The sequence below is a fragment of the Laccaria bicolor genome, genomic scaffold (genome assembly GCF_000143565.1).
Source record: "Laccaria bicolor S238N-H82 LACBIscaffold_26 genomic scaffold, whole genome shotgun sequence".
Lineage (NCBI taxonomy): Eukaryota > Fungi > Basidiomycota > Agaricomycetes > Agaricales > Hydnangiaceae > Laccaria > Laccaria bicolor.
In genome coordinates, this window is record NW_001889897.1 from 55,145 (window position 1) to 73,800 (window position 18,656).

The window sequence follows — 18,656 nt, forward strand, 5'->3', positions numbered from 1 at the left end:
TCATCACTATTTCTCAAGTCTCCCCTTGGGTAGGCAGGTGGTTTCGAGTTGGCAGAATGAAAACTAGTCTCTTTTGAAAATTAATGGAACCAAATTGCTGGATCCGAATTCATGAAGTCAGTCTGTGTCTTGCGGAAGGTATCAGGGATAGTCGTCGTGTTCTGTCCGTTAATCTGCAGGAGAACCTACAAAAGGCATCACTGATGTCAACATCCTTTTCGTGAAATTAAGAGGAAGACATACCTGGTTCTTAGATGTGTATTGCTCCCATTTCGGGCCTAAGATATCAGAGAAATCCCTTCAACGGACACTCAAGGAGGCAATGCAAAGAGGAAAACTCGCAGGTAAAAATTTCTATCATTTCTTCTTCATTCATTTGGACTAATCTTTATACCTATCCCAGACAGCAACAGGGACTAAAGCCGCGTCAAATTCACAGGTACGTACCTCTTATCGCAACCTTTCCTTCACTGACTAACTTTTCAAAGTCGACGGGATTCGGTTCCTCTCAAACCCAGGCCAGGAGCGAGCGAGTGCGCTTTACTACTGGGGACAACGTGGAGGGGGTGGGAAATGATGTCGCGGCCCGCCTAGAGCGACGGACAGGAAAAATGAGGGAACACCCCGAGGAAACCAACGAGAAAGGGGGAAAGGGTACGAGCTCCCGCCTCGCCTCTACTTCGGCCGTCGTCTCCATTCCACCAACCCCACCTTCCGTACCATTTACATGGAACCGCACCCTCACTCAGCCACCATCGTCATCTCGCGGTCCTCCCTCGTCCCGCAGTGCTTCATCATCCCGACTGGAGCCCAGTGTCGCAACTCCGCCCCCTGCCAACCCTACTAGCACTCGTGTGGACCACGACGATGCCTGGGATGAGGAATGGTTGCGAGAACTCCTTCGGCGTCACCGCTTCGAGTGCGACATATTGGTAAACGCCTTGCGGGTAGCACAGGTTCATCGGATTCACATTGAACACATGATGCACAGCAACGGCTATGGGTTGGAAAAAATTGAAGGGTGGCTGAGGAAGGCTCTTCCTGATCACCTGGCCGATAGTTATGTTTTAACTCTAGTGGAAATCATCTGGGAGGAGAAGCTCAAGCTCAACTCGGAGTAAGTCTTGTGTCCGGGACTTATATATATTTTCCCTAAGTAGATAGCGGCGCCTCTGGTATATAAATGTTTCGTAGTGATGTTCAACCATCACAGTAATAATGCATAGCTTTGTTGCCTGAAGAGAAACATTACTTAACGCAAAACGTCACATCTTACACGAAACCGAAAAAGTACAATCGTAACAATATCATAACCATTATTCTCACATCGTCATCAATCGTATTATCCTATCCAAATGCGTCACTATTTCTCAAGTCTCCCCTCGGGTAGGCAGGTAGTTCGAGTCGACGGAATGGAAACTAGTCTCTTTTAAATTAATGGAACCAAATTGCGGGATCCGAATTCATGAAGTCAGTCTGTGTCTTGCGGAAGGTATCAGGGATAGTCGTCGTGTTCTGTCCGTTAATCTGCAGGAGAACCTACAAAGGCATCACCGGTGTCAACATCCTTTTCATGAAATTAAGAGGAAGACATACCTGGTTCTTAGATGTGTATTGCTCCCATTTCGGGCCTAAGATATCAGAGAAATCCCTTCAACGGACACTCAAGGAGGCAATGCAAAGAGGAAACTCACGTTGTACACCCTTCCCGTCATTAGGATCCAAGCCATTCGTGAACGATACCCAGTAATCAATGAAGTAGCTGCTAGCTGTGTGTGCGGAGGTCGTTTTCTCGAGGGGCTTGTAGTAGAGTCCACCGTAGACGAATGTGAGATCAACAGCGTGCGTTGCTGAACGTCAAGTGGGTAAATATCGCAACTTTACACAAAGGAAGAAACAAACGCACTGCCGAGAGCAGGGGGGTCCGCAAGCATAGGCTCAGTGAACAGATACCCGTAGGTCTTCACTCCAAAGTCGGCAGCGGCTTTCTGCCAGAATCTGCGCGGCGCCAACATCATCGCATCAGTAGCTATGCCACAACAGTCAGTTCGGGGTGAAACCAAGAAAGGAAAGGAAGCGAACGCACAGATGGCAGCCATCCGTTTGTACTGGCTCGAATACCCGAATGTCTCGTTCCCAGTCCCGAAGGGTGCACCGAGCGCTGGAACATCGGGGTACAGCTGCAAGATCTTATCCACTGAGGCGTTTAGCGAAGCGGGGTTGTTGGAGGGAGAGGCGCCGGCGATGAGGCTCGCGCGAACTTGGTCCGTGGAGTTGATCGTCGGGGCTACAAAGAGTGTCCCTACATTTCTTCACTTCAGTTCATATTCTCCAGAGGCAAGAAGAATAAAATAACGCACCTTCATCAAGGTTCGTCCCCGTGATGAATGGCAGTTTCGCGAAATGCCCCTTGGCATACAACTTAGACGGGTAATCTGGGATAAACCCGTCCGGCCCATCAAGCACTGGCATGAAGGGCGCGGCCGTGTTTGTCTCCACGTTGACGAGGGAAGCAAAGATCTCAGCGACAGGGGCCTCACGAATACAATCCCAGGTGTTATTCATAGCGACAAGGTCGGCGCAGCTTGGGACGAGGGCAACGAAGCCGTCCCAATCGGATTGTTGATGCGTTGCGGGAAAGTTTCCTTTGAATGTCAAGTGTCCAGATTGGAAGATCTGAGGGTGGGTTGGTAGGGGTCGTTGGTGATAATTGACAGGGGCTTACTGCAGCCCTCGCATACTTCTCGAGGTTTGAGTTAAGGAAGAGGGCGGACGTCATGATAGACCCGGCGCTCTCTCCAAAGACGGTTACCTGGAATGGAGATTAGTGGCGTGATTATTAGCCTTGGTGGTAGCCACTGACCTTTTTCTTGTCACCGCCAAAAATCCCTATGTTCTGCTGGACCCACTCGAGGGCGGTTACTTGATCCTTGAGTCCAAGGTTGAGCGCTTTGTTATTGATGGCTAGACGATAATATGTTTGAGTCATACGGCTGACGCAAGGAGGATTACCCACCTTCTTGACCCTGAGGGAACCCAAGAGGGCCGAGACGATAGTTAAAGTTGACGTAGATGATTGGGGTACCCTAGAGATTGAAATGAATACTTGCATTAAGGGAAGGGTGAGAGGAGGAACAAACCCGAGTTATGCTCTGAGCGACGATTGCGCTTCCGTTGAACATGTTTCCAGCACCTTGAATCATCCCACCGCCATGGCTAAGATATCATTAATTTGAGACGGGAAGAGAAAATATGTCTTGAACAACGTACGTCCAAAACAGCTGAACAAAAGACGTCACTGAAAAGGTCGACATAATAATAAAAATGAAACGCACCACAGGTAATTTGGCATCAGAACTAATCCCAGCCGGACGATAAACATTGATAGTCATGCAATCCTCGTCAACTTCATCAGCAGTAAGATGCTTTGGCTGACGACACCTGATATCAGCATAAACGATCGCAAGGCAGCACCGACTTACATATTGCAAGCAACCCTTGCCAAAATTTGTCGCGTTGAACGTAGCAACGTTCAGATGCGTTTTCAGCACAGGAGGCCTGAGGCGAAGCGGACCAAGGGGAGGTTCAGCATAAGGAATAGCTACAAGCAAAGCAAATTTATAGGTTAACAAATCGTCAAGTAACCAACGCGAACGACGGTACCTCCAAAGAACTCGACCTTCGACGCTGTGATAGCCCTCCCGACAAGCGTCGTCTTCCCCAACTTGACGCGGGGAACACCGTCGTTCGTGGTGGGCGCAGCGAACGTTGACAGAGAGTAGAGCGCCAACACGTAGGAGAGGGAGAGAAGCATCTTGTCCGAAGCCTGGGGTCCGAAACCTATGAGTGGGGAGATTTTATAGTGTTAGTTTCGATCTCAGATTTTCCTCGTGCCACTCGGGATAGATCGCAAGGTATGGAGTGAGATTCACCTCCTGAGCAAACGTGTTAGTCAACCAATTTCAACCAGGTCAATTTCGCAAGCTCTTACATGATTGGACCGTTGTCAACGTAGGTTCTAAAGTGGCATCGACTTTTCAAACGTTATAGCCGGACGTATAGTAAGCGTATGGCGCATAAGAGAGCAAGCGTCGGCGAGACGTTCCAGAGCATGGTGGTAAGAATGGATAAATTTAGACTCCGAAGTAGGGCTTGACGGTTTCGCTTACGTAAGTAAACGCTTTTCCTTCGAAAATTGAGCTTATTTATAATTTTCAGCACATCCTTGACCGGAGAAATTTCATGAACATACTCACTTCCCCTTACACATAGGGGTGCAACTCTTCTCTCCCTGCATGGCCCTCCAATATACTAACGTTGTGACTAACCGTGCTCGTCTAATTACTTACCTCCTCTTGAGTCGGACCGGGCTTCCGATGTGGTGCGAGGAATCAATATTAATAATCTCTCTGACTACTTATTGTGTCCGCTAAATTCTCCCTCACGAATGACGTATAAAAATCCCTGAAGTTATTCAACCGCATTTCTAAAATCTACCCTTCACCCAGCGTCTTAAGTGGGAAAGACATGAATTTTCATCTTATTTGGCTGAAATGCTCAAAGCTTGGTGCGTAGTATGTAACAACATTATTATGTAAATGATTAGTTGAACGTTGATGGCCCACGGGCCACAACGGGACAAATTTTCGAATTTGAATTACCGGGACTTTCTTCCGATGCGGGGAATCATTCGCATGTGGGGTATGCTTGGGGTATGCTTGAAAGTTGATCGTAATCAAGGTTCCTGAGTGTTCAACGTTCAACCATCTGTCTGCGTAGATTTGAGGCCTGGATGGATGAATTACAGTACATTGTGTGAAGTGCAGGCTACAGAAAAAGTAACCAAAATGGTAGACGTGTTTTACTGCGTGGTAAACTATAGGGGTAGCAGAGGATTGTTAAAACAAATAAAACGCGTAAATTCTTGCATTCTTACGGTCTTTCAGAGACGCATAAGTAGTATTCAGTGGAAGTTAAGTCGTAATGCTATGAAAACCAAACAATCATTGCGAGCAAGAAGGGCGTTGATTTCTTAATGTTTCTTTAGAGGCATTAGTGTAGACGACACATCGCGGCTTGAGGCCGCTCCGAATTCCGCTAATTCATCTTGATTGTCTATCGTATTTTACTCTCACGTCCAGGATAGTGGAGGTTAAATGGAGGGATGCTCTAAGATAAACCTATCAATGTGTGGGTCTAAAACCCCACCCTACGACCAGGCTAGAAATCGGTTGTGGCGAATCAAGAATTGCGGTAACAGAAGTAGGCAAGCAAAACTCTTTGAGTGTTACACATACGACACGTTGAATAGAGATTCACTATCAACTCCAGGTAGCTTTACAAGAACTGACGATGACTGCAGGGTAAAACAACTTGACGCGGAGCAGACAAGAACGATACGAAACAAAAAAAGAATCTAGGGTTTGAAGGCTGTAAAATAGAACAACGCTACGACTAGCGTTGATCTATGTTTCAGTCCCCTAGATAAGAGAATAAGGCAACGGCGAGCTGCACAAAAATGAACGTACCAGAACATCGACATGTTCAAACACGAAGTAGACGAGAGAAGTTCGCCGTCAAATCGTTGAAAGTACCCTGAACCTCCTGCATCTTAGCTAGACCACAAACCTCGCTCTCAATATGTTGGACAAGTGCTGAAATTACCGTAAAGTCCTTGTTGCACTTTGGGCACCTGAATTCGTCGGCGTCGTGGGCCGGCGAAGCCAGGTGCGCGTTAAGGCTGGTAAGGAGTCGAAAGCCCTTGTGGCATAAGAAGCATTCGTACGATGTTCCATTGAACGATTGTTCCGTCGCAATGTAAGTTGAAATCGTAGGCGGACCTGAAGAAGGGAGAAGCCGGGTGATGCATATGTCGGGAACAATCTTGAGCTTCTTCACTGCTGCGGTGACTTGGTGGCGATTGATCTTATGGCAACCGGACTCGATGTGATGGGCAATGGCGGAAGGCGCCTTGAACATCTTCGAACAGAAGGGGCACCTGAAGGATCGATCGGCATGGGCCAGCTTCGATAAATTATGCTAAACAGGTTATTAAGCGTTGTTCATACACTGTGAAGGACGGGTAGGACGAACTTGATCTAGCGCGGTCTCCGAATTGAAATCCCTAGAACAAATAAAGCACCAGTTATGCTTTAGGCTCGCAGACAGGTGCTGGTATAGGCTATCGAGGTCGATAAACCAGCGATCGCACCCCCTGCAGTAAGGCTCCTCATCGTCAGATGCATCACTGCCGTCGTCACTTTCGTCGCTGGAAGGATCGGAATCTGTGTGCGCAGGAGACGCAGCGAGATGCTTCAAAGAGTAGTGAGCGGCCTCAGCCTATGGGAGTCAATGGTGGATTACGTACCTGTGCCAGCGCTACACTGTTCACGAACACACGATCACAATCGATGCATGCATGAAAGGCATGGGCTTTCGCACGACAATGAGATGAGAGCGCTGAAATAGTGTTGAAGGAGCGCGGACAGTCTCTGCAGTTGAAGGCCATAGAGAGTGAAGAGGGGTAACCAAGGGAAAGAGAAGGGAACGGCCTCGTTCTCATGCTTGTCACTTAAGTAGAGCAACGGGGCTTTCCGCAAGTCATCAACATTTTAAAGTTCCGCAAACGAGATGTCGAAGATCAGCTTGAAGCAGACTCGGGGTACATAGTTGTGTACCAAGACCGTCCACGCGTCCGGTGCATATCGTCTCAGGTTGGTCGTAGAAGTCAAAGTTACTAACTTTAAGTTTTAAATTCTAGGTGAGCGTAGGTAAGTGTCAGCAGCATGGCGCAGTTGGAAGCGCGCGGGGCCCATATGTAATGTACACTTAGTACTCTTTAGTATGTAACCCCGAGGTCACTCGATCGAAACGAGTTGCTGCTATTTCATTCGGTGACCGTCTTTTTACTTCATTCTGCACAACCTCAGTGCTTTTCTTTTCTTTTTTTTTCAGGAAAGTATGAAAGTATGAACATTCGCGGTCTTCTCAAAATTCGAGCATCAGGGTTGGATCAACCAAACACGACGCCATACTAAGTTCTCCCAAGTTGCAACTCGGCAACCTCAATCTGCCTTGTCGTCCTCGCATCGTACCTGCGCCCGCAACACCGTCTGCCGCGTAGTACAAATTCAACGCAGTGGGAATTCTCCAACCTTCTTCTGGAGCAAATGTTCAGCGCACTAATCACACAGCTTGTCCACTTGATAACTTCCCCGCTCATTTGTTTCTTTCCCGATGCCTAAGCCAAGGTTAATCCAATTTCAGTCTCTTCTCCTTCAAGATTCTCTTGCTTGAACACTCGTCACTTACTATAACCGGCCGGCGTAATGAAAGTATTTTTTTTTTGTCGAGTCGGACATTCTACTCCTCCCCGATCCACCATTCGGGACCATTATTCTGCAGGTCCCACTCGTAGATTGTCCCGGCGTGAGGTTCAGCGTACAGAGTTCCCTCGCGTGGATCGGAGAAAAGCTCAACCACATCATCGCGGCTTTCATTCTTTAATAACAGCCTTTCTTCCATCTCAAACGACGTCGCATCAACCACATGAATGATGGCAAAATCGGAGACACGATCGTGCTAAGGATTCGTTTTGAGAGGTATGTATCAGGATGTGAAGATACTACAACCGTTCCTCCGCAAATATCATCAAACTCCTCTCAGAGAGCCGCCAAGCAGGAGAAGGAGAAGGAAAAGGCGCCTCAACTGGGGTCGTCCCATCAAGTGAAAAGAGAACCCTTAGTCTTCAAACCGAACATCCACAAACTAAATGATCCACGGGTACGTTTTCTCCGTATATCCCGTCTCACCCCGTGCCCACGACTAAGAGAGCCGTTCTATAGTGTCACCGATGTACCCAAGCAGCCGTCCCACGAATGTGTTTTTCAGAAAAGAGCCTAGGGAGCAGATGCGAGCAATGCATCCACCTCAAACAAGCATGTTCGCTGACGAAGAAAGTACCTGGTGCTGTACCGCAAGCAGGCGGCGTAGCACCACCACCGGGAGATTTGGGCAAGGGAAAAAGAAAAGCGATCGTAGACGCTGAAACTCGGAAAGTCAGGCAGCGCCTATCAGGCTCAGGCTCAGGCTCTGGTTCTAGGACATTAGACAATTCCTCAGTTAGCCATCATTCAATGGAAGACACTACTCTGAGGGCAGGACCTTCCTCTCATCGTCGCAAGACTTCGGCGTTGACAGCGGAAGCGGAGAAGCTGCGAAACGATCTTCGGATATTGATTGGGGGGGTGGCTATGGTTGGGAAGATGTTGAATAAACATATTGCAGAGTTGGAGGCATTGGCGAAGAGGCCTTTTGGGGAAGAATCGGAGGGGGAGGGAACGGAGACCGAAGATTAGTTGTGTAAGACTTTTGTATGATAGACTTTGGGATTTTGAGATTGGGACGTCAATTTTGGTCGTTAAAGTCTGCAGAGGAGACCTTCGAACCATGGTATCTGCAGAGAGTCTCTAGCAGGAGGGGGATGTATGTCACACTCGATATCGGATAGGTGCTTCAGCCGTGAGGAGCCATTATCTGTCGACAAATTGGTGTTTACGTGTCCTAAAGCGGACGGGGCTTGGACGGGGAGTCTTGAAGCGGACGGGGAGATGAAGTCGCCGCATAAATTGTTGCAACTGGTGAAGGCGTGGAGTATAATGCCTATCATATAGGAAGGCAGAGTCGAATCCTCGTTCCGAGGTACGAGGAGGAGGGGGTGAATTGAGTGGGTGTCAACAGATTGAAGCGTCAGCACGAAGAGGTGAAACGACGACACTGATGTCGGCGGAGCATACTCCCAATGTTGGCGTCAGTTTCCAGTCGTCCGCCTTCAGAGGTGATACACAAGCTCTGAGTGAAGGCGCAGAGTATAATTCGGACTCGAAAAGGAGCCACCGAAAACCTATTGTCGGAGCCACAGTCGCGAGGTTTCAGCTGGGAGGGGAGCACGTACATAGGTTTTGATAGGTTGGGGGTGGGCATGAATAAAGAGCCGGGGAGACCACATTTGCTCGACACTGCGTTTTGAATGCCCAAAATAACGTGGAAAGCCATCAAACCATCGAGCCACGACTTGGGGGAGGGTCTCACGGGAAGCACATGAATTCCCATGAGCCGGAAACCTAAGGGAGGGAAGACGCGAGGCCCAGTGGAGCCGCAAACAGAACAGTCCGAGAAACAGGAAGTCATATGGAAAGGCGGAGAGGAATGATTTGCAACTGTGGGGGGCGATAGCCAAAGTGCAGTCCGTCAAGCTTTGGAAGCTCTACAAAGCGGTCAATCGATAGAATTCGGACCTAGAGAAGTCCACTCACCTTGACCATGACCCATCCCAATTCCACAACGACGTCTTCCTTTTAATATGTAGTGACGCCGCCGCTTGTCCCTTTTCTGCTGTGGTAATCGGGGACGTCCTACATTCGATTCGTCCTTCATACCCCTGGGGACGACATCCCGATGACCCGCTTCACTACGCCATACCCGTGCTCGACGAAGATCCGATATATTGCGTCGGATACCACGACAGCCCCAGTCCAACGTCCGCCATGCCCTCTCCACGAGCAGCTCCTTCACCCGCCTTCGAACAGGCTCTTACAATCACTCCGAAAGTCCCCTGAGCTTGATCAGCGTTTCAATGACGACCTGTCCAAAATCCTGGCAGCCTAATGTCAGTCACAAGCGAAGAGGGACGCGCGAGGCTGAGCTTCGATATGGAGTCGCGATGCGTGCGACGGCTGTCAGTGTCGGAGCGGGCATACACAGAAACTAAGTCGAGTGCAAGTGAGTGTATGGTCTGATCAGCCTGTCGAACGTGCGAGCCTGCCTGCCTACGAGAGACTTGAGATCGGGGGTGGAAAACAAACAGTAGAGATTTGGTACTACCGTATTGGTAGCGATGTGGTACAAGTCAAAGTTATTGACTTTGAATCTTAGCTTCTAGGTGAGCGCAGGTAAGTGTCAGCAGCATGGCGCAGTTGGAAGCGCGCGGGGCCCATATTGTTGTATTGTTGTGGTGTGGAACCCCGAGGTCACTCGATCGAAACGAGTTGCTGCTACTGACGTGTATGGATGCATGACCTTTTACTTCAGTCTGCAAAACCTCAACATGTTTTTTTTTTCCTTCAAGAAAGTATGTAGCTTCGCGGTCTTTTCAAAAATTCAAGCATCAGGGCAGCGGAGGCGGAGATCAGCACCGGATGTTGGATCAACCAAACACGACGCTATAAGTTCCACCGTCACAATCTTGACCGACCACACGCCTCATACCAGCTCAAATGCTCCCAGCCTCTTCCAGGACCGTATCCACATCGTCAACCAACCCCATCTCCGGGTATCCAACATACGGCGTCCCAGCCATCCCCCCATTCTCAGTCAACGTTCCCAACGTAAACTCGCATGCGAATCATCAGCCTGGAGGAGGGGTAGCGCAACTTAGCTCCCTCCATCAAGGGACGGATCCGAATTCACCAGAGCTGTTTAAAGAACACTTGGCGCTTGCTCAGGACCAGGTGATTAGGGTTCAGAGCCTTGCGAGGGAGGTGTTGTCGAGTATGTGAGTGATCAGTGGTTTGATCGAATCTGCAGACGAGAGGTGCTCATTCACGATTACGCAGACAAAACGCCTACAATCCCAACACATCACCAAAACATACTTCTGGTGATCCTACCGTTGCAACACCTCACTGACAAAGCACTCACAATGAATCAATCACATAGAATGCATCGAATCTCTCAAACAATGTATACAAAACCTATACGATACCTTGAGACACACAGGTATCGGAGCTCTCCCGCTTCCTCCACCAAACGCAACGGGCATCCCGAATGAACAGCAGCTCTTGGCAGAGGCAAGTCGGAGCGTTCAAGTGCTGTATGAGACCCTTAAGAGATCTCAGGATAGCGCTGCTGTGGTGGCGAATTTGCTGGGTGGAGATGCTCAGCGGAGTACTAAGTAACCCAACCATGCCCGATGGCAGGCTGAGTGATGTGCACATCATCTGTCGGGGATTTCATGACCGAAGCACATCGTTTTGGGAGGACTGCACTGAAACTACCGCCCCGATAAGCGAGATCGATTTGTATTTTACGCCCCCATTCAACGCTCTACGCTTCCACTTCGTCTAATTCCGCTCAAGGCCGATCTTCTCACTCCTCAAGAATATTCTCTGGTTCTCCAGAGTAGATTTTCCAAGGAATAAAGAGCTCTTTCCCGGGAATAGTTGCCGCGAGGACCAAATGGCGACGTTTTAAAGAAAATTTACTAAACCACACTAGCCTCCCTCTATTTTTTACTTGTTTTAAATTCCATTGGTATCTTGAATTTCATCACCCCGAAGCCCAAATTACTTATCATACACCCTCCGCAATCAACCTCTGCGGGACCTCAACATACCCGCGCCAGCATTCCACAAACGCCGCCAACTCCGCACCCTCCACAACACGATGATCCGCACTCCAGCTTATCCCAACCTTCAACCTCCTCTCCCCTTTCCCATCTCCCCGATCAACGTCCCAAACCCACTTGGCCCTCCCAATAGCCACGATCGCTACACCACCCCCAGGTACCAAAACAGGCGACGCAAATTCCCCAGCGCCTATAGCGCCGACGTTGGATACGGTCACCGTCCCCCCCCGCTTGGGCATCTCTTTTGGTGTCAGGCCGCAGGGCGTCTGTCTTCCTAGGTAAGAGAGGTGTTTGAGCTGGGAGGTGAGGGAGTAGATTGAATGGGTGTTGACGGATTGGAGGGTCGGCGTGTAGAGGCCTGATGGAGTGGAGAGGGCGATGCTGATGTCGGCTGAGGGACGAATGGTGAGGGTTGGTTTTGCGGTTGGGTCGTTGGTTCCCGGGGTGATGGAACTCCGTAGAAGCGGCCATTCGATCATGGCTTTGGAGAGGGTCTTGAGGAGGATAGGGAGATATGTTAGACGCGTGTATTGATGTGACTCGGTAACCCGAGGCGGAGAAGGCGCGGGGTACAGTGCGGAGGGGTTGACGGGAGGTGGTTGAGTACCAGAAGTCGAGGGTAAGAAGTGGGGAGGTATATGGTTATTGAAAATGGGTAAAAGATTGTGTAGCTCTGTTACGTCCAGAGTAGTCGAGTAACCAAAATGTGGAATTTCGAGGCTCTAAGATGTGGTCAATAAGCTAATTTCGAATAAGAGAGACCCCGCTTGCCTTGACCATGGCTTTCCACATTCCATACCGCGTCCGGCCCAACTCAACAACAACATCTTCCTGTTGATCTGCAACCGCCAACGGTGTGGTTTGTTCCGTTGTGGTGCTGCGCGCGAGATACGCCTCGACGTCTCGCTTCTCTATCCGGCCAGCCTTGCCACTTCCAGGAACGAGCAGGCCAAGGTCCACACCATTTTGACGTGCCAAATGACGCACCGAGGGAGCAGCGAACACGTCCTCCTTCCTCGCCTGACCAGGCTCCGGTACGTATTTCGGATCCAAAGGATGGACTCCCCGTTTCTTCAAAGTGGGTTCTTCAACGCTTGGTGGCGCTATCTCAACTGCTGGCGTCGAAGCCTCCTTCCCTACCTCTTCTCCTTCTTTTGTCTCTTCATCCACTTCAATGAGACACAACCCCGCTCCAACCTTGGCTACTTCCCCTTCCTGAACCAGGAGCTCCTTAACCACGCCCTCAAATGGGCTCGTTATCTCCACGCTTGCCTTGTCACTTTGGACTTCGCACAAAGGCTCAAAAGCCTGAATTACTTGCAAAGGTTTTACGCTCCTGCGAGAAGGAAATGTCTTTCAGAAGGAGCCAGTGGGTCCGGCCGGAACATACGCACCACTTTATGACTTCGCATTCCGTTATTCCTTCACCAATGTCGGCAAGCTTAAACTTGTGAACGACCCTTTTGGATGCCCAGAAGGAAGCTGTTGAATGGAAGGAAGATCTGGCCCATGAACGACCCAGGAGCCGGGGTATGGGACGGGCGAACATGATGGGAGGAGGAAACCAGTGATTGGGGTTAGGTCTTGATATTAGGGTTACAATTGGGGACCGGGCCGCTCCGCCGCCAATCACAGAGGGTTTCCAAAGACTACTTCTTTGGGCAGCCTCAGCTTCAAATATTCGAACGATGAAGTTGCGTGGTTCAATAAAGAGATAGATTTATTCTTACCACGTAATTTGTACATTGTCTTGAAAAGTCAATAGCAAGAAAGGCCACACAGGTTTATGAGTGTCATCAGGATAATGATCAGATTTGCCGAGCTCACCACAAGCTGCTGCTCAATGACTTTGCCAATGCCTGTCAGTCAGTGTAGTGACAACTTGAATAGATCAATTTGGGTGCGGATCTACATATGTATTGTCGGATCCTGGCGTCCATCATGTCCAAACCGACGTACAGTTCAATTGACCATTACTTACTGCTTTTGGGAGGTTTGTGGTCCGTCAAAATGGTACAGTCACTTGGACAATAAGAAAGCCGTGAAACGGGTTATCGAGCCCAAGAGTATCTAAATCGCGAATTTGGTGGCACATCTTTTATCTCAACGAAGATAAGATAAGATGTACTGTATGTGTAGTAACGATCGTGTCAACAAAATTTCGCCCCATCATTTTTGCGACCGGACCATGACTCGGACCAGGAATTTCCCTCTTCTCTATCCTCTCATCCACCACTGTCTTCCACCAATACCACACAATGGCCATCTTGAAATCATCTAACCCTCAAGCCGTCGCAGAGGCTCGCCCCGCTGAGCTCGATGTACGTGTATCAGCTATTCACCAGCGTTCACTCTGACATTCCTCTTACTACTAGGCCTCGAAGCTCGTTGTTACCCTGGCGAAAACACTAAAGCCTCTTCCTGTTCCGGAATCACTGGTTTTCGGCCAGGTGAGTTGTGCTGCACCTGATGACTTCTCATAGCTTATATTTACCCTTTAGACACAAACCGACCACATGCTGGTCATGAATCACGACCCCGTACATGGCTGGTCAGCGCCAGAGATCAAACCTTATGCGCCGTTGAGCCTTGACCCCATGAGCTCCTGCCTGCAATATTGCCCCAATGTCTTCGAGGGAATGAAAGTGCGTCGACCCATCATTTCGCCTTCGACTTTGATGCTCATCCCAACTCTTCAACCCAGGCATACCTAGGACCTGATGGCAAAGCCCGTTTGTTCAGACCTCGAAAAAACATGGAGCGTCTCGCACGTTCGGCCGACCGCGTGGCACTACCAGTAAGCATTCGGAAACTCACCCCACAACATGTCACCAACTCTATTTTTAGCCATTCAACACGGACGCCCTCCTCACCCTCATCGAACGCTTCATTCAGATTGAGAAACGGTGGATACCAACCAAGCCGGGATACAGCTTATACATCCGACCCACAATCATCGGTACTCGGGCAGGTGCGGCGTTTTTGGATCCTCCCCGTATTCTTACATTCTTATCCTTCCATTAAGCTCTTGGAGTCGCGGCCTCTGACAGCGCATGCATCTTCGTCATCGTAACTCCAGCCGGACCCTACTTCCGAGGCGGCACCAAACCCATATCATTGCTTGCCGTCAGCGAAAGTGTGCGTTCATGGCCGGGAGGGACTGGTGGACACAAACTGGGATTGAACTACGCCCCAGGGTTTGCCCCTCAACGAATAGCCGCGAAGCAGGGCTACGACCAGATCCTATGGCTGCTCGGAGACGACCAACGAGTAACAGAAGTAGGAGCAATGAATTTTTTCCTCGTTGCACAGAGAGATGATGGAGGCACGTCCAGCCTCTGCCTTTCCACATGATCAACCAAATTAACACCTCGACAGATTTGGACATCATCACCCCACCGCTAGACGGCACCATTCTCCCCGGCCTCACACGCGATTCCACGCTCACCCTCGCGAACGCCCACACCTCCGGGAAACTCCTCCTCCCCAGCATCCCAGCCTCACAAAAGCTGCACACGCACGAACGCGTCCTTACCATGTCCGAGATCACTGCCCTCTCAGCGCAGGGCAAGATTATCGAGTCTTTCGGCGTGGGAACGGCCGTCGTCGTTGCCCCTGTGGGCCGCATTGGCCATGAGGGCAAGGATCTCATCCTCCCTGTGCACGAGGCTGGGTTGGGCCCCGTTGGGAAGGCCATGTACACCGTGATCACTGATATCCAGACTGGGAGACGGCAATTCGAGAACTGGAGTGTGTTGTGCGAGTGAGCCTAATCTTTGTATCTTACATTACCTTTTGTATTGGAGGGGTAGTTGTTGATTGGGAGTCCTGATATAGCTTCCGATCGACACGCGTACATAATCGCCGACCGCGAGGCAGCGCCCGTACACGTTTCACTAGACGCGCGCTTGATCATAAATCTGCTTACTCGGGAACTCCCCGCAGCCCAGATTGAACTGACTCATACGTTATCCTCACCTTACACCCGCTGAACACGTTCCCATCCTGCATCGAACTACTGCATGGCGCCCGCTGGCAACCCAAGTATCCTGTCTCCCCAAGAGCTCGAAAGCCGGCTTGCTGAGTGCCAGGCTGGAACGACACAATCCTATCCCTTCCTTCTGAACCAGTCTGACTCCGAGTCAGCAATCTCTACAAAGAAACTGGAAGCATGGTTTAGTGGTATCGAGGCATTCGGAGCTGCTTGCAACATCTCCCCTGTACAATGGGCTGATGTCGCCATTTTCTTCTTGGCCCCGGAAGGGGAGGATTGGGAGTTGAAAGCCGTTATGAGCGAGAGGAAGGCTAGTCATTTGAAAGAGATGAAGCGGCTTTTTTGGGATTGGGATGACTTCAAGGATAGTCTTACTATATATATAGCCTCGCCTTTCATGGTCTATTCTCCCCGAAACCTCAAACGCCGGCTTGATGACTGGGCTGGAAAAACACATTCCTACCCCTTCCTTCTGAATCAGTCTGACTCTGAGTCGGCAATCTCTGCAAACAAACTGGAAGCCTGGTTCAGTGGAACTATCGAGGCCTGCGGAGGTGATTGCGACATCCTACCTTTACAATGGGCTGATGTCGCCATTTTCTTCCTGGCCCCGGAGGGGGAGGCCCAGGAGTTGAAAGCCGTTATGAGCGAGAGGAAGACTAGATATTTGGAAGAGACGAAGCGGAGCTTTTGGGATTGGGATGACTTCAAGGAGGATTTTAGACTGGTAAATCGTACGTGGTTTCTCCAAACGACCTCGTAGTACATCCTAAAATTCTTACTCTCATAGGCCAGGCGACAGAAAGTGAGTGAATTCGAACATATGAAAGGCTAAGACCCTTCTAACCCCAAACTTCAGTCTCGAAAGCAGCGAAAGGGAAAGAAAACAAAGATCAACTCAGCGAATTCTACAAAAATCATCCATTCATTGCCGCCTCGGCAAGTGCAGGCCTTATTATCGGGGGGTCTGTCGTCCTTCTCCCAGCGCTCGGGGTCATGGCTTTGAACGCGATAGGGTTCACCGCAGGAGGTGTCTTGGCTGGTATGTAATTTATTTTTCGCAAGTACCATCCGTCCGACCTCAGAATAACTTTTACTCGAACACGATTATAGGTTCATTAGCAGCCACCATTCAATCAATATTATATGGGGGACTCACTGGGGGACTATTCTCGATATTCCAGTCGATAGGAGCAACTGCGGTGCTTCCAGGCGTGACAGCAGTTGCTGGCGCATCAACCGCTTTGGGCGCTGGAGTTTCGTCTCTCATCAACTTGAAAATGCAGCGCGGCATGGGGGAAGATGGCCAGGATGACCGTGAGGATGGAGAGGATGATCCCATTGCAACAAGACCCCCATCTCCAGTCCTATCTGAGACTTTGTGAGGTTTCCACTTTACAGCTTTGGTTTTCCGCGGCAGTGCCATCCCATCATCCATTTTTTTGAAAAAAAATTTGAGGATGGTGGAGTTGTTTTGTAGCATTTTGGACATTGGCACGGTACATAATGTGTGTATTGCACGCAAATTTTGCTAGTAGCCTTTTTCAGTAGAGAATTATTACCAACACGCAACTAAAACTTGATTCAGTCCATGAGAACCTATGAGCAGAACATCCGCACCCAACCTGTCAACACTTCCTATCCTTGAAAAGAGTAGCCCTATCCAGAACGCTACCATCCGCGCTCTTCACAAACTCATGCGTCAAATGACTGCAATTATGGAACACCAGCCGACTCCAGCCATAATGCCTGTCAAACGCCGCTCTGCTAAACGGAGCCAACTTCGTATGCAAATTGTCCAACCCATCATAATGACCGGCAGCCCCGTTAGTGATGTACCACGGAAACTTGGGGTTATTCAGTTCATTAGGGTCTATTTTGCCGTTGAAGATGGGAGCGATACGCTCGTAGATATGGAAATGGCCGGTGAAGACGAGGTCGACGGAGTATTGATTGAGTATGGATTCAAACGCTTTTTGGCACTCTGCGCAGATGGCCCCGCTGACGTACCACGGGCGATGGCCAGCTAAACACTGGATATAAGCAAAACAATTGTTTGAAATCGAGGCAGAGACTGACCAGCGACGACCCACGGCGTTTTCTTGCGGTCTACCTTCTTTAGATCATTGATCAACCAGTTGATCTGTTGGTCTACCAACCCAAAGGGCCCGCTGTCCTCCCCTGCGTCCGACCCCCCGGGCTGGTCAGGTCCTATGATCCCATGGCCAAGATCAGTCTCTGTGTCGAATTGGATGAAATGCACCATCCCGTGGTTGAAAGAGTACCAGAAGTTTTCGAGGCCGCCGGACTCGTAGGAGGGCATACGAAAGTGGTTCCGGAAGCCAGTGAAATTGGTTTGGCCAGGGACACAGATCTTAACGTCATACCCATGCAAACCTCCGTTGTCACCTGCATGCGCAGTTGAGTGGGTTTAGCAGAAAATGAAAGGGTGGGACTCACAGTTTGCTTCGTGATTTCCCGGTCCCACCATATATGGTTTTCTGCTAGTAAGGGGCGTCATCTCGTCGTAGAATTGGTTGAGGAGAGATTCGTAAACATGAAAGCCGTCGGCGATAGAGGTCTTGGGCAAGTAACCTTGAAGTTCTTCTTTGAGCCAGTAATCGGCGTATCCAATGTCGCCCGCTGACCCAGGACGATGAGCACGAGCGATTGAAGGTGCATTCCAAAAGACTGAACTCACGATGCCAAAGAAAATCCCAACTCTCGTGCTTCTGCAGAGACTGGATCGTATTGATCTCTCCCGGCTTCAAAGGGTTTGATGCGCCAGCACCAACCGTTGTACTCAGTCCTTGCGGTCCAATCAATCCAAGATCCACAACCACAGCAATCGTAAAAAGTGTATGATCACCCGCCTCCCTTGCTGTAGTAAAGGAGAAAATGCTGGTCGCATTCGAAAAGGCTGGCTTCCAAAAATATTTGGTGTTCGGCTTCAGGTACTTGATGTGGACATGGTTATTGTAAGTGAGAGACGTAGGGTAAGTCACACTTTCCGCATTTTGGGGCAAAGAAACGGAAGTAAGGGAGGTGGTAGTTAAGCCATAGTGCACGGTGGGTGCAGCGGGGAGTTTTTTGAAGGTGTTCCAAGAAAGGTGCATCCCAGTAGACCCAGCGTACGCCTGACGAATTTGGACGGGTTCAAAGGGGTCCTTGGGGACCCGCACATGGGAGATAGAGGGTAAGTCGGCAAGGATGAGGGGTACGAAGCTCATAAGGAGCAGCTGGTGCTTCATGGTAGCC

The 18,656-nt window shown here is 49.8% G+C and overlaps 9 protein-coding genes across 9 annotated transcripts; 4 read left to right on the forward strand and 5 right to left on the reverse strand.

The window, feature by feature from the left end:
* Nucleotides 1-254: 254 nt before the first annotated feature.
* LACBIDRAFT_303982 (uncharacterized protein) lies at nt 255-1,121 on the forward strand (the record flags this gene model as incomplete). The annotated part of the gene is made up of 3 exons (XM_001884471.1): nt 255-344; nt 404-439; nt 489-1,121. 3 exons carry the CDS (start codon nt 255-257, stop codon nt 1,119-1,121), a joined length of 759 nt encoding a protein of 252 aa, XP_001884506.1.
* Nucleotides 1,122-1,434: 313 nt separating this feature from the next.
* LACBIDRAFT_303983 (extracellular triacylglycerol lipase precursor) lies at nt 1,435-3,814 on the reverse strand (the record flags this gene model as incomplete). Its single annotated transcript, XM_001884566.1, has 14 exons — nt 1,435-1,539; nt 1,597-1,631; nt 1,695-1,850; nt 1,907-2,029; nt 2,087-2,302; nt 2,361-2,676; nt 2,726-2,812; nt 2,864-2,964; nt 3,017-3,086; nt 3,141-3,216; nt 3,271-3,281; nt 3,336-3,431; nt 3,483-3,601; nt 3,664-3,814. The coding sequence occupies 14 exons, from the start codon at nt 3,812-3,814 to the stop codon at nt 1,435-1,437; spliced, it is 1,662 nt and encodes a 553-aa protein (XP_001884601.1).
* Nucleotides 3,815-5,263: 1,449 nt separating this feature from the next.
* On the reverse strand, nt 5,264-6,519 carry LACBIDRAFT_294995 (uncharacterized protein). The gene is made up of 3 exons (XM_001884567.1): nt 6,368-6,519; nt 6,094-6,312; nt 5,264-6,039 (listed from the first exon to the last, which is right to left on the reverse strand). The coding sequence occupies exons 1-3, from the start codon at nt 6,506-6,508 to the stop codon at nt 5,545-5,547; spliced, it is 855 nt and encodes a 284-aa protein (XP_001884602.1). The 5' UTR covers nt 6,509-6,519; the 3' UTR covers nt 5,264-5,544.
* Nucleotides 6,520-7,362: 843 nt separating this feature from the next.
* Nucleotides 7,363-9,330, reverse strand: LACBIDRAFT_330252 (uncharacterized protein; the record flags this gene model as incomplete). Its single annotated transcript, XM_001884568.1, has 5 exons — nt 7,363-7,581; nt 7,859-8,097; nt 8,796-8,902; nt 8,954-9,218; nt 9,315-9,330. 5 exons carry the CDS (start codon nt 9,328-9,330, stop codon nt 7,363-7,365), a joined length of 846 nt encoding a protein of 281 aa, XP_001884603.1.
* Nucleotides 9,331-9,634: 304 nt separating this feature from the next.
* LACBIDRAFT_330253 (uncharacterized protein) lies at nt 9,635-11,124 on the forward strand (the record flags this gene model as incomplete). Its single annotated transcript, XM_001884472.1, has 6 exons — nt 9,635-9,736; nt 9,802-9,912; nt 9,941-9,950; nt 10,270-10,385; nt 10,517-10,552; nt 10,777-11,124. The coding sequence occupies 6 exons, from the start codon at nt 9,635-9,637 to the stop codon at nt 11,122-11,124; spliced, it is 723 nt and encodes a 240-aa protein (XP_001884507.1).
* Nucleotides 11,125-11,349: 225 nt separating this feature from the next.
* LACBIDRAFT_303987 (uncharacterized protein) lies at nt 11,350-12,953 on the reverse strand (the record flags this gene model as incomplete). Its single annotated transcript, XM_001884569.1, has 3 exons — nt 11,350-12,126; nt 12,176-12,740; nt 12,799-12,953. 3 exons carry the CDS (start codon nt 12,951-12,953, stop codon nt 11,350-11,352), a joined length of 1,497 nt encoding a protein of 498 aa, XP_001884604.1.
* A 709-nt stretch (nt 12,954-13,662) lies between these two features.
* Nucleotides 13,663-15,171, forward strand: LACBIDRAFT_303988 (uncharacterized protein; the record flags this gene model as incomplete). Its single annotated transcript, XM_001884473.1, has 7 exons — nt 13,663-13,725; nt 13,780-13,854; nt 13,906-14,049; nt 14,109-14,201; nt 14,252-14,375; nt 14,430-14,729; nt 14,783-15,171. The coding sequence occupies 7 exons, from the start codon at nt 13,663-13,665 to the stop codon at nt 15,169-15,171; spliced, it is 1,188 nt and encodes a 395-aa protein (XP_001884508.1).
* Nucleotides 15,172-15,426: 255 nt separating this feature from the next.
* On the forward strand, nt 15,427-16,783 carry LACBIDRAFT_303989 (uncharacterized protein; the record flags this gene model as incomplete). Its single annotated transcript, XM_001884474.1, has 4 exons — nt 15,427-16,132; nt 16,189-16,203; nt 16,258-16,440; nt 16,512-16,783. The coding sequence occupies 4 exons, from the start codon at nt 15,427-15,429 to the stop codon at nt 16,781-16,783; spliced, it is 1,176 nt and encodes a 391-aa protein (XP_001884509.1).
* Nucleotides 16,784-17,026: 243 nt separating this feature from the next.
* LACBIDRAFT_303990 (metallophosphoesterase) lies at nt 17,027-18,649 on the reverse strand (the record flags this gene model as incomplete). Its single annotated transcript, XM_001884570.1, has 4 exons — nt 17,027-17,424; nt 17,478-17,807; nt 17,859-18,041; nt 18,100-18,649. The coding sequence occupies 4 exons, from the start codon at nt 18,647-18,649 to the stop codon at nt 17,027-17,029; spliced, it is 1,461 nt and encodes a 486-aa protein (XP_001884605.1).
* Nucleotides 18,650-18,656: the final 7 nt, after the last annotated feature.

What these genes read in the sequence shown, in the direction of transcription:
- LACBIDRAFT_294995 (XM_001884567.1), bottom strand. Translation starts at nt 6,508, where the DNA reads ATGGCCTTCAACTGCAGAGACTGTCCGCGCTCCTTCAACACTATTTCA. An exon ending in ACAGTGTAGCGCTGGCACAG is followed by an intron (nt 6,313 to 6,367) that starts GTACGTAATCCA and finishes TACTCTTTGAAG; the next exon opens with CATCTCGCTGCGTCTCCTGC. An exon ending in CGGAGACCGCGCTAGATCAA is followed by an intron (nt 6,040 to 6,093) that starts GTTCGTCCTACC and finishes TAACCTGTTTAG; the next exon opens with CATAATTTATCGAAGCTGGC.